Genomic DNA, 13,138 nt, shown 5'->3' on the forward strand with positions numbered 1-13,138 from the left:
ACCCGCCACCTTAGGTGTATGTGGCTGGCGCCTTAGCCGCTTGAGCCACAGGCGCCGAGCCGTTTCTGTATGTTTTTATTGAAGAAAGATTTTTCTCCATGAGAATTAAGAGGTGTAACTTTTCTCCCTCAGATTCTCCTGAGAATGATATTCCTATGGAGATTACCACAGCAGAACCACAAGTTTCTGAGGCAGTGTATGACTGTGTTATTTGTGGACAGAGTGGCCCCTCTTCTGAAGACCGACCTACAGGATTGGTTGTACTGTTACAAGCATCCTCAGGTAAAATTAATTTTTACATGGGAACATTTTTAAGCTAAATTATATACAACAAATTAATAAACATATTAAATGAAAGTTTTATCTTTGTCTATTTATAACTATAAATCTTTGTACCAAGGATTGATTTAGATTCAAATAGCAGAGATTCTTTATCTGATTCTGGAAATGAGTGCTGGAAGAAGTCCTTAATAGAGAGATCTTATTACTTTATTACTTATTTTTTCTTTAAATTATGATGGTGTATCACCATTACTAGGTGGCCAATAACTGAGTTCATTCTTGGTATTTTAATTGTTCTAAAATCTGTAAGCTTCTTAAGCCCATAAGTATTGTCAGTTTAAATATTCTAATTACTTTACGTAAGGTATATTCAGGCAACTGTGCCTTATTTCTTTTCTGTTGTTCTATTTTTTTTTTTGGTTTAAAGTCTATTTTGTTGCATACCCTTGTTTCTAGAGCTAGTGGAAGCAGTAATTCTTGAAACAGAATGTGGATTGATATGTTTGCCAATTCATAGTTTAGAAAATATTTTAAAATTTTGAAGGATTTGGCTCAGCGCCTGTGGCTCAAGCCGCTAAGGTGCCAGCAATGTACACCTGAGCTGGTGGGTTCGAATCCAGCCTGGGCTCGCCAAACAACAATGATGGCTGCAACCAAAAAATAGCTGTGCACTGTGGCGGGTGCCTGTGGTCCCAACTACTTGGGAGGCGGAGGCAGGAGAATCGCTTGAGCCCAAGAGTTGGAGGTTGCTGTGAGCTATGATGTCATGGTACTCTACCCTTGAGGCTCTGTCTCAAAAAAAAAAATTGAAGAATTTGTCCGAATGCATTCTACCCTTTCCCATATTGATGTATTTTCAGGCAGGGATGACTTTTACACAATTTAGACTCATTGAATTTAATCTGTTTTCAATGGGAGTATGTGTGAAGCAAAGAGAATGTAAAATTATTACATATTTCTCCAGAGGATTTTTTTTTTTAAGGGTGTTTACTCCCTGAAATCTTTGAATATTGGAAACTCCCCTGAGGTCAAATATGGCTCTTGACTTAGTCTAGAGCTGTCAAAACCAGAAATGCCTACTAAAAAGGAAGTGGGGGGGGAGGATACCGACTGCTTTTATAGTTCCTTTTTTTTCCATACTAGTCTTAGAAAAGCTTACTAGATTATTGACCCTTGATGTTTAACTTCTTCACCAAATACTAAATAGTCATTTTATTTTATTCATTAATTTATTTCACAAATATTTATTGAGCACTTAGGTACCAGGCACTATTCTAGTAAGAAACCAAATAAAACAAAATCCCTACTCTAATGAAACTTACGTTCTTATTTATTTTAAGCTTTTATTTGTTCATTATTTTATATTTTTAAAGTTTCTTTGATTTGTTACTTCATCCCCTTTAACAATTTTGTACACTAGCTGTACCTCAGAGTAATAAAGGTCATATACGACAAACCCAAAGCTAACATCATCCATCTATCATGAGTTCATACTCATATTTTAGTGCTATTTTAAAAAGCAAATATTGGCAAATTTGAAGTTTTATTTACTCTGCAAAAGAAAATTAGAGTATCATTTTTTGAAGAGATCTTTAAAAATGTTATAATAGTGGAAATATTAGTATAGTTTGTAATAACTCACTTTTCTTGGTGAATCAAGTCTTTGTTGGTTAGTTTGGTTACTCAGTGTTCTTTTATCTCTGTTGTTAATGTAGTTTTGGGGCAGTGCCGTGACAGTGTTGAGCCAAAAAAATTGCCAATCACTGAAGAGGAGCAGATTTACCCTTGGGATACATGTGCAGCAGTTCATGATGTGAGGCTTTCGTTATTACAGCGTTATTTTAAGGATGTAAGTACTTACTTTGTTGAATAGTATTTTTGTCGGCAAAATCGATGATTATTTCCCTCTTGAGCTTTGTATTATATATTTTTCTCCTACCAAAAATGGCATTCTGATTTTAAATTTGGAAGCTTCTTAGAAAAACAAAAATTGATATGTGGATGGTAAAGAAATGGAAGACTGTTAATGAATTAAAATATCAGATAATACACATTTAGTTCAGTAGAATGTTGAGTTTAGCAGATCCTTAAAAAATGTGGTCTCCTTCAATGTTGGTTCCTTGCAACATTGATGAGAAAAAAAAATTGAGTCCTGACTAGTGTTACTACTGTCTGTGTGGAGTTTGCTGCTTCTCCCCATGTCTCTGTGGGTTTTCTCGGGGTACTTTGGTTTCCTCCCACATGCCCAAGATGTTCACATTAGGTTAATTGGTGTGTCTAAATTGTCACAATACCACCCCAAGAGTTGGTTCCCATCTGGCACCCTGTGCTGTCAGGATAGGCTCTGGCCACCTGTGACCCTGAACTTGAATAAGTGGGTTGCTAAATTAATGAATTAATGAATACAAATTATTATAAAATAAAAATTCTTAAACAAGTGCATGACAATAAACAATCTGGTACAAAAGTGAGCCTGCATATTTGTTACTATTTGGTTTCCAACTGCCTAGAGGTAGGTGATTTAACCCACCACCACTGCTACCACCGTCATTCATGGAATCACCAAAAATTAGATAAATAATTATCTTACTTGTTTTTATTAATCCTCTTAAAATGTGTGTATAGCTCACATCCATTTCAGTGTTTCATATTAGGAGTGTTTTAGATCTCTATTTAGAACTTTGGTGATGTTTTTATAACCACAATTATGCTTGTAGGAACTTAACTCTTGTTTATATCAATTAGACTAGGATAAGATTGGTTTTGTTGGCTCGGTGCCTATAGCTCAACGGGCTAAGGCGCCAGCCACGTACACCTAAGGTGGCGGGTTCAAATCCCCAGCCTGGACCCGCCAAACAACAATGATGGCTGCAACCAAAAAATAGCCGGGCGTTGTGGCAGGCGCCTGTGGTCCCAGCTACTTGGGAGCCGGAGGCAGGAGACTCGCTTGAGCCCAGGAGTTGGAGGTTGCTGTGAGCTATAATGCCACGGCACTCTACCCAGGGGGACAGCTTGAGGCTCTGTCTCAAAAAAAAAAAAAAAGATTGGTTTTGTTAATACATTGTTTTGCTTAAAGTTACAGCTTCCCAGAACCTATTAAGGATGACATTAAGTAAGAATTTACTGTATTTGTTAGGTAATTGCCCCAGAAAAGCCCCTCCCCCAGAAAGCCCATCTCCTAGTCACAAAACTCACCTCATCTCCCTGTCCCAATTACCTGCTGAAAAATTAAAACTTATGACCTGCCCCTAATGGCTCTTCTACCATCCCGTCATCATTCTGAGACTTCCACTAACCGAACCTATATAAGAATGTGCTTTCTTTTTATCTCTCTTTTTCTCTCCTCCTTGGTGCTGCTCTGCAGCCTCCCTCCCTCACCAATAAAGACCTTTCATACAAGCCTTGGTGGTCAGTATTAACTCTACAAAAATGTTTAGATATAATAGGAATATTTCTTGAAGATTTTTGCCTCCATTTACTTTCATTTAAAGATACACAATAAAATTTCACCATAATACTTTTAAAATGTAAAGTAGGGGTAGATTTGATTCTTGTCTTCTATGACTTCTTGTGAACTTGGTAGTTTTTTTTTTTTCCAAATTTTTGCATCTAGAGGGGCTCTGTTATTCAGAAATGTCTCAAGGCTTTAAAGGTAAAGTTTTTTTATTTAGTAGGAGCAATGTTGTTAACTTTAAAAAATTTCTGTATCATATGTGATATTTTTTGAGTAGATTATCCACTGAGATTTCCTTTGTCTTATATTGTTTTGGATATACTGTATCTTGAATTAAGTAAACGTTTGATAGCAGCTTAAAATATTTAAAATACAAAGTAAAGCATTATTTTCAGTTAGCTTTGTGAGGTGATCCAGATGATTATCTGGATAGATTTCCAAGTAGAACTTCTTCCTTGCCTGTAAATCCACTGGTTTAAATGGAAGAAATTGGTAGGATAGGTAGAAGATAGAATACTTAATTAGAATAACAGTCACTGATATAGTGATAGTAAGAGCCAGGAGTAGAATTACTCCTTTCTACTAGGGAGATGGTCTGTGGTTGCTTTTTGAGCTAATGGCTCTAATTAGGGTAGTTATCTTATAGAATCTTAGACAAGAAAAACTAGGTTCTGGTCCTGATTCTTCCATTTCTGAGGAATGTGAGCTTGACCAAATCCATTAAACACTTTAAATCTCAGGTTACTCATTTGTAAAACAGGGTTGATAATGGTCTTTCTGGCAGTAACCCACAGGTTACACGTTCCTTTGGATCACTTTGCATGTAATACAAGTCAATATAAATGTAAACTGATGTTTTTAATATTCAGGCTAGCCCATTTAGGAGGACTGTCCTTGTAAGGCAACTTGGTTAGGTAATGAGTGCCATGCCTCCATTTATTTCCAGAGGCTTAAAATGAAATTATGGTTATTTTGTAAAAGCGGCTGCCAAATATGTGTGTGTATTGATGCATATACATGCACACACCCAGATTTCTCATTGTTTCTTTGAATTTTTTGTAGGGTACATATGTTACCTTATTGATGAGACCAATCAATATTTTCTTTTTAAAGAAAATTAAAAAATTATGTTCTGCTTTTACAGAAATTTGCTACATTATTTAGATTTTCTTTTCTTGTCATCATCCTGGCTTTAATTTTATCAGTTTGAACTAATTTAGGGTAAATGGGTTAAGATGAAACCCAGAACAAAATAGACATTTTTTTTCATTTATTCAAGATACAATTAAGACTTAAGAGCATAATAATTTTGAAGCAAGGAGAAATCTAATAAAGGAAAGAAAAGATAGAGTATCTCTTTTTTGCAGCCCGTAGTTAGTTACTCATTTCTGGAAAAAGTCTTTTTATAGAAAGGCTCTGAACTGAAATCTGAATTGGATCGGACTCTGTTGTGTTTCTGATAGTGATTGTGGGATATTTTTTCCTACATCATTACTTTTGTGTACTTTTCATAATATTTATTTTATGTATAGATAGCATATTCCCTGGACTTTATCCATCTGGAGATCTACTACCTTTTCTTATGGTGGTTTTATAGCCCTCTCAAGGGCTAGAACATGGTATGTGTATTGTAGATGCTTATTGGATTTCTTACTATTACTAAGACTTCCAGAGTTCAGTAGTCAGAACCAACTGTATAGAATGGAAGAATAACTGTCAATGAGTACTGATACTGATTATCGAATTAAACTGTGTAAATTCTGCACTTTTCATATCAATTGTATGCATTTTACAGAGTTGATGTATGTCATTTTTGTTATATAAGACAGTACATCCACTGTAGAAGCCAGCAGTATTCTATGTGGGAGATAACAACATGGTAGAAGGGAAAAACATGAGCCATTGTAGTAAAGTAGACTTGAGTTTGAACTTGGGCTCTATCACTTACAGCTTGGTGGTCTTCATAAAGTTTTTATTCTCTCTTGTAAAAAGGGATAACTACTGTATGAGGTTTTAATAAATATTGAGATTATGAAGATTCATTGTCAAGTATTTAGTACAGTGGGAGGTAGGCACATTGGTAAAGTCTTCCTAAAAAATTAGTTTCATATTAGTGTTTTACCACCTTTTTTGACTCTAGTTAACTCAAGATATCTAACAGTTACATAAAAAACATTGTTTTCAGTTTTAAAGGCTAACTTGTTTATTAAAAATAATGATTAATTACATTTTTATAGAACCATGCCAGAGAGCAGTTTGCTTATTAACTGACTGCCAACCATTCTAAAATGATGTAATACCCAAATCTGCTTCTATATCAAGCATCTCCAAAACATAAAACAGAAATGAACAGGCCTCCTGTTGTTGTTCTGATTTGTAACAGTAGAAACTTGCTCACCTGCTGTGAATATTTGATTTGTGCTGTTGCGTGTCTTCAAATCTGCTGGGAAGTCATTTTTTACCATGCAATATGGTATTTTCAACTTTCAGATACTCAGGAAGAGTTGTGATTTAATGTTGGAACTGTTTGCTATTATTTAAAGATCATTTGGTCATCTTACATTATAATGTATAAATTTCCAACATAAAAATTAAATTTAAAGGTTTATTAGTTTTTGGAGTATTATAAGAACATGCTTATTTGATGACTCTCAAATCATTCATCATCTACTATCACTCAAGTTAGATCTTGTGCCCCATATCACTCTGGCCTGCCCATCTATTTACTATAGATTTTAGAGGGTGAATTCAGGTTCAGGCCTAAATGTCATTTGACAGAGGCCAAATAGTTAAAATTCCAAGAAAGAGATTTTAAGAGAAAAAGTCTTACACCTGTATATTGGTTGAGAGGGAGGAATTAGCAGAGAAAGAGAAGTTGAAGGTAGAAGAGAAGGAGGAGATAAACGTGATTACCTTTTAAAACAAATTTCAAAAGGGTATGTAGTTTGCTTACATAGCTTGAGTCCTTTCTTTATTGTGTATTATGTTAAACCCTTGTAAATATTGAGACGTATATTTTGGGTTGTTTTCATAACTAGATAGGTAAATCATAGAAGAAATTGGAGTAAAGGAGACCAGTTAAACTGTTTCAGAACCCCTCTCCCCACTCCAGGCAATGTACACTTGAATGGTATAGTGGGAATAAAGAAGGGAGGCCAAAATCATGAGTTACTTAAGAGATAGAATCCATGTGGTTAAGGAACTGAGATTATATTATGAAGGTAAAGATGTAATATAGAATGACTTAACTTAGTGACTAAATAGATTGTGGAGTTTTAAACCCAGAGGAAAAAGACAACAAGCTAAGTTTTTGACACTGATTTTGTGTTATCTGAGGAGCATTAAAGTGGAGATTTCTGTTTGGCACCTGAGTTTTTGTATCAAATACTCAGGCAAGAGATCCAGGCTGTCAGAGTAGAAATAGCTGATTACATCGTGTGAGAGAATAGTTTTAGTGAGAGAGAGTAGCACTGAGAATAGAACTTTGAGGAATATAAACATTGAAGGGGGAGGTGAAAAAAGAAGAATCTTGGAAGGAGGCCTAAGAAAAACAGATAAGGAAGAAAGCCAAGAGGTAGTAGCATTAGGGAAAGCTAGGGAAGTACGCATTTTAAGAAGTTAACGTTAGATATCACAGTGAGATTAAGTACTGTATAGAACAGGCTAAGTGATCAACAGTAGTATAGTTTACACAGACTACGGTATAGTATTGAAAACTTACATTTTATGGGGTGGAGAAATGCTAGTACATCATATTTGTTCTTCTTGATTATGAGCATAGATATTTGGGAACTAAAAAACTTTATGATATGCTAGTTTTAGACAGCCTCAGGGCTGTCTAGATGGGTGTTAATTTATATCACAAAAATAGAAACTCTGTTAAGATAATAATATGAAATCATGCAGAGGTTTATGTGGATATATTTAAATGTTTATACTTTTAAAAAACTAATTGTATTTATCTTTTGTTTTTGAAGAGTTCATGTCTCTTAGCAGTTTCAATTGGCTGGGAAGGAGGTGTTTATGTACAAACCTGTGGCCACACATTGCATATAGATTGTCATAAATCTTACATGGAATCATTACGGGTAAGTTGACTGAAAAAAATTTCTAAATAGCATATATCTTTCGAGGAGTTAATCTTTTTTACAATATATACATTTAACAATATATACATTTATCATTTTGAGTGATTTTGATCACCATATAAATGATCCAGCCTCCTTGTTCTCTTTGACTTGAGGGATTTTCATTTTTTTACTTTGCTTTAGCGACTGACTTCCATGGCTGCAGTTCAGATGTTGCTACTCTTGTTCTAAAATATTAAGCTTTAATATGCTACCATATCATCTTATTAGGTAATAATTCTGCACATTCTCTTATTTTCACTCCCATTAGTGTGTTTTGCCTCTGGCATCAAGATCTCTAGATCTCTAGTCCTTTACTCCTTTGCATTTTTCCTGGGGTGTTCGCTCTGTTCTAGCCTCACTTTCTTGTGCTGTGCCCGTTCTGCACTTACTGTCAGTCTCATCTAATCTGCTTCCTTTGGCAGATTAATCATAAAACCTAGTGAACTCGTATCACCAATTTGCAGACTTAGACTAGGTTCTTGGGCTGTAAATACTGCCTCTCAATTCTTTTACCTGTCTTTGATCAGTTCTCTCTCTTGTTCCTTTCAGCAGCTATTCCAGACCTTCGCCTGCCCTATCCTAGGCTCTTCCCCTAGACCCAAAATCTGTTTCTTTTTATCCCTTTGTCTCTTCCCAAGTCACCAAGAAAACAGCACCTCCTGTCACATACTCCCTTGGCTTCCTGCTTTGTTTTTGTATTCCCTGATAAATGATTCCACAGTCCAATTAATCCTTCCTTCCTACTCTTTGAGGTAGTATTCCTTCGTCTGTTCAGGAATAACTCTGTACTCTGTACTCCAGTGTTCTTTTCTACTCAGCACCTCAAAGGCCTTGATCCATCTATCAGTAGGTAACTCTTGTTTTGTCTGTATCTTTAGTTTACTATCTTTTCTGTTAGGAGTTAGATTATAAAGGGCCTTGTGGGGTCCAGTTAAAGAATTTGGACTTCTGTTTTGTTTTGTTTTTTATTTCAGATTCATATAAGGGTACAAATGATTAGGTTACATTGTTTGCTTTTGTTAGGTAAAGTTGAGCCTTTCACCCAGAGGGTATGCTGTATACCCTTACACTGTACCCATTAGGTAAGAGCTTACCAATACCCCGTCCTTCTCCTCTTCCCCCCGATTTGAATTTAATTTTGTTTTTCTTTTATGTGGGGGTATAGTTGTTTATCTGTTGGTTTCATATTACCATTGTGTACATTGGCTACTTTTCTATTTTTAAATAGGAAATAGGAATTTTTTAGAAATTCTTTAGATAAACCCATTAAAGGCTCTTAAGCAGAGATATGACATATCTAGAAAAAGTCATTGTGACAGTTGTGTACAGAAGGGATTACGGAGGGGTAAGAATGAATGTAGTAGTATCATTTAGGAGGTAAGAGGTGATGGTGGCTTGGTCTCAGTCATGGTGGTAGAGATGGGGAGGAGGTTGTATATTTGAAATAAATATATATAGAAGGTGTGAGGTTGCATATGGAGCCTGAGGGGGAAGAAGTAGTCAAGCGGAGACACAGTGATCATCAAAAGATCTGGACTGAGAATAACAAAGTCTCACATTAGATGTTGTGTACATTAGTTCATGCAGTGATGTGTTTGGGAGGCAAATTAGGAGAGATTAGCAAAGAGGGTAAAAAGAAAGTAAATAGGACTGATGGGATTTATTATTATAAATGTTCCGAAGAAGGCAGGAAACTGAAGGAGGACGTATAGCCTTATAGTCTTAGATTAAAAGGAGCAGGGGTGGGGTAGTTGAGGGACTTGACAAGTGAGGAGGTGGTTTGAAAAACCGCTTTGGAATTAGGTGAGAGAGTGCTTCCTAGGATGTTGGAGAAAGATTGCCAGGCAATATTCAGGGCTCAGTTGAGGTTGGAAATAGTTTGTAGCAAGAAGGTATATTTTTCTGATAGCACTCAGTTTGAGTGCAGATTTGGAGAAGGCACATTGTATTAATTTTGTACGAAGGTTTTGTTAGACAAGAATGGTGGAAATATTGCCAAGAATTTTTGAAGTAATAGATTATGGTGTGTAGACATGGTGTATGGGATAGGCCTGATGAACTGGGAAGAAAAGAAGGGAGTGAAGGAGATAGGAGTTGATAGATAGCATGTAAGGTGTTCGAATTTAGTATTTTCACAGACAGAACAATTTTGGGTCATTTCATTATAGGACAAGAGTATGGTCATGGTAACAGATACTGGAGTAGAGTGGACATCATAGCCAGAGGAATTGATGAGGTCAAGGAGCAAAGGGGAATATGTATAAGATTGATTGTTCACATGTACACTGAAGTTGCGTAGGAGAATAGCAGGACTTGGAGTGATGAAGAAAGCTAATCTAGGGGCAGCACCTGTGACTCAAAGGAGTAGGGCACCTGCCCCATATCCTGGGGATGGCGGGTTCAAATTTGGCCCCGGCCAAAAACTGCAAAAAACAAAAACAAACAAACAAACAAACAAAAAACCCCAAAAAACCCCACAAAACCTAATCTAGGTACCAAAGTCTTCAGTAGTTGAGGGCATGGGGTGACTTGAACCACAGAGACAAGAGAATGCAGGAGTAATGATTTCAGACCAGCACTGGAGATTAGGATAATGAGGTGTGAGGTATATGGGAGGAGGAGTTGAAAGGGTTTCTGGGGAGGCTTCAGCAAGGAGGAAGACAGCATTCTTCTGTGGAATTAAATAATCCTGTAGGGAAGCTTAACACAGAATGTTCTTCTGGTGACTAGGACCCATGCTGTAACCTTGTACAATCTTTATGTATATCCTAAAAATGTAGCTCACAGTCGCCTTCTCTGGGAAGCCTCCTCTTTTGTTGCATATATCAAACTATAACTTATTTGTCTAATTTTGCTTTTAAATTGTGAGTACATTAATAGGAGAAAATGTATCTTAACTCTTCATTACCTGGCACTGCATATGGCACATGATGGGGGTTAGTAAGTCTTTTAAGGCTTGAAATGAAGAAGATATGTTTTTACATTTTTAAGGACTTAAAAAATGAATGTCAAAAAGTAAAAAAATAAAATTCAGTTCTTTTAAAGTACTTGAGATACAACAACATACAGTGAAATGAGCATAAAATCAGTTGTCCAGTCATTGTGTTCAGCGGTTAGACATCTTAGAAGTGTCATTTTCTTAAGGCTTAATTTACTCTCAAAAGCTATCTATTGTATATCAAAGACCATGGGCACTGGGATATTCTGTTTAGTAGTCACTTATGGACTCAACATCTAAGATTAAGAAAATATGGCTGAGGTGAGAAGACTGTGATCCACTTTAATGTGGCCTCCTTTTTGAGTTATTCTTTATTTTAAATCCATGTCTCATATTATGTCTTTATCTGAATGTTTCATACTGAGAAAAAACTGAAATACTCAGTTCATTGGTGAGGTCAAGTGTTACATAATTGCTATGATGTAAAAAGTGATTTGGTAAGCTTCAACAGTTAAATGATTTGAGACTTTCTTTATGAGATACATTAGACATTATGAGATACATTTTTTGGTATGATTCATTAACTTACTATAAAATGTGTAAAAAAATAAAATGTGGTGGTGTAATTTTTGTTTTCTTTAAATGTGTGCATCATACATCTGCATGTTTCTTTCATCTTTTAGAATGACCAGGTTCTTCAGGGCTTTTCAGTGGACAAAGGAGAATTCACATGTCCCCTCTGTAGGCAATTTGCTAATAGTGTTCTTCCTTGTTATCCTGGAAGCAATATTGAAAATAACCTTTGGCAACGTCCTAGCAACAGAAACATACAAGATCTCATGAAGGAAGTGGAGGAGCTGCAGGGACGACCGGGAGCTTTCCCAGTAAGCATCAGTGTAAGGCAGAAATACCCTGGTTAACTCCATTCTGGTTTTCAGCTTTCATTTGCATTCAGTTTACCAACAGTTTATAAATTTCTCTGGACATTTATACATTTAGTAGAAATTGCTTTTAGCGGTTTTTCTCTTTGTGATTAAGTGAAAGTAATAGAACAAATTATTATCAAAGGCTATACTTTTTTTGTTTCAGCCCTATACTTAAAGGGCAATATTCTTAGTCTAAATTGTTACAGTTTTAATGCTACTGTTATGTACAGATCCAGAACTCCTACATGCTTAGATATGGTTAGGCTCTTCTAAGATGTTCAAATATTTAAAAGCAAAGCAAAACAGACAAGCTATATATGTATCTGTGTGTGTGTATAAAATACACCTTGCAATATAAAGCACAATCTAATAATTTAAAAATTGTATACATTAAATATATTAGAATTAGGATAGATTTACATACACACATTTGTGTATGTATTAGAGAGATAAAATATTGTGTAATTGATTGAACCATTCACAATAAGCCAATCTCCTTTTAGTGTGGGATTTGGTATAAGTGAACAAATCTTTTACCCCATCAAGTAGGATTTATTTGATTTAAATTTTTAAACTATTTTACCTTCATTGTACATTTACTGCATGATCTCTGGTTTATGTCACAGATGTATGAAAATTATGAATATTTGACTTTTGAAACAGAAGTGTACACTTTAAATCTAGAAAGAGTCATTACCTGGCAGTTGCCTTTATCAAGTGAAGACTAATTTTAGAATCTGTGTTGGTTTTTTTTTTTGGTAAACTTAAGTTTTTATGTGTTTAAAATATGCTTAATCAGTTACAGTATAGAATTAGAATAAAATATCACTTTGTAAGAGAAATTATTTTTTGATTGGTTTTATCTTTGTGTACTAAGTATGTTTATAGTGGATAATGTTATATTTGTTTTGACTTTTAGACTTTAATATCCTGTATGTTTATGTGATAAACATTTTAGTTTTAGACTATTATCAAATAAATTGAATATGAACTTTATATGTATGTTTTCATTTTTTATAGTCTGAAACCAACTTAAGTAAAGAAATGGAATCTGTAATGAAAGATATAAAAAATACTACTCAGAAGAAATACAGAGACTATAGCAAGACCCCAGGCTCACCAGACAATGATTTTCTCTTTATGTACTCCGTTGCAAGGTAGGTTTATATAATATATACTTTGGCATTTACTTATTAATAGTTTTATTGCTTGATAAGTCTTTATTGCCATTTATATTTCTTTAAAGAAAGAATGCATATTTTTAATGTTGGTTGAAATTATGGCTAGTTTTAGTATCTCCTAGGAGAAGTATACATGTGCAGCTTTCCTTTATTTCCTCAAGAGTTTTTATTGTAATGAAATATTTGGTAAGTGTTATATTATGCATTATAGTATATGGGGGGAAAGT

The 13,138-nt window shown here is 35.1% G+C and overlaps 1 protein-coding gene across 1 annotated transcript in view; it reads left to right on the top strand.

The window, feature by feature from the left end:
- The window catches only part of UBR3 (ubiquitin protein ligase E3 component n-recognin 3 (putative)), a 223,553-nt gene that overhangs the window by 149,833 nt on the left and 60,582 nt on the right, over nucleotides 1-13,138 (top strand). The window contains exons 24-28 of the mRNA XM_023507551.1: nucleotides 133-282; nucleotides 1,998-2,131; nucleotides 7,714-7,824; nucleotides 11,488-11,688; nucleotides 12,751-12,887. Of these exons, the coding sequence (XP_023363319.1) occupies nucleotides 133-282; nucleotides 1,998-2,131; nucleotides 7,714-7,824; nucleotides 11,488-11,688; nucleotides 12,751-12,887 (733 nt within the window). The remainder of the gene's footprint in view (nucleotides 1-132; nucleotides 283-1,997; nucleotides 2,132-7,713; nucleotides 7,825-11,487; nucleotides 11,689-12,750; nucleotides 12,888-13,138) is intronic.

The sequence above is a fragment of the Otolemur garnettii genome, unplaced genomic scaffold (assembly GCF_000181295.1).
Source record: "Otolemur garnettii isolate 467f Iridium unplaced genomic scaffold, OtoGar3 scaffold00187, whole genome shotgun sequence".
Classification (NCBI taxonomy): Eukaryota; Metazoa; Chordata; class Mammalia; order Primates; family Galagidae; genus Otolemur; species Otolemur garnettii.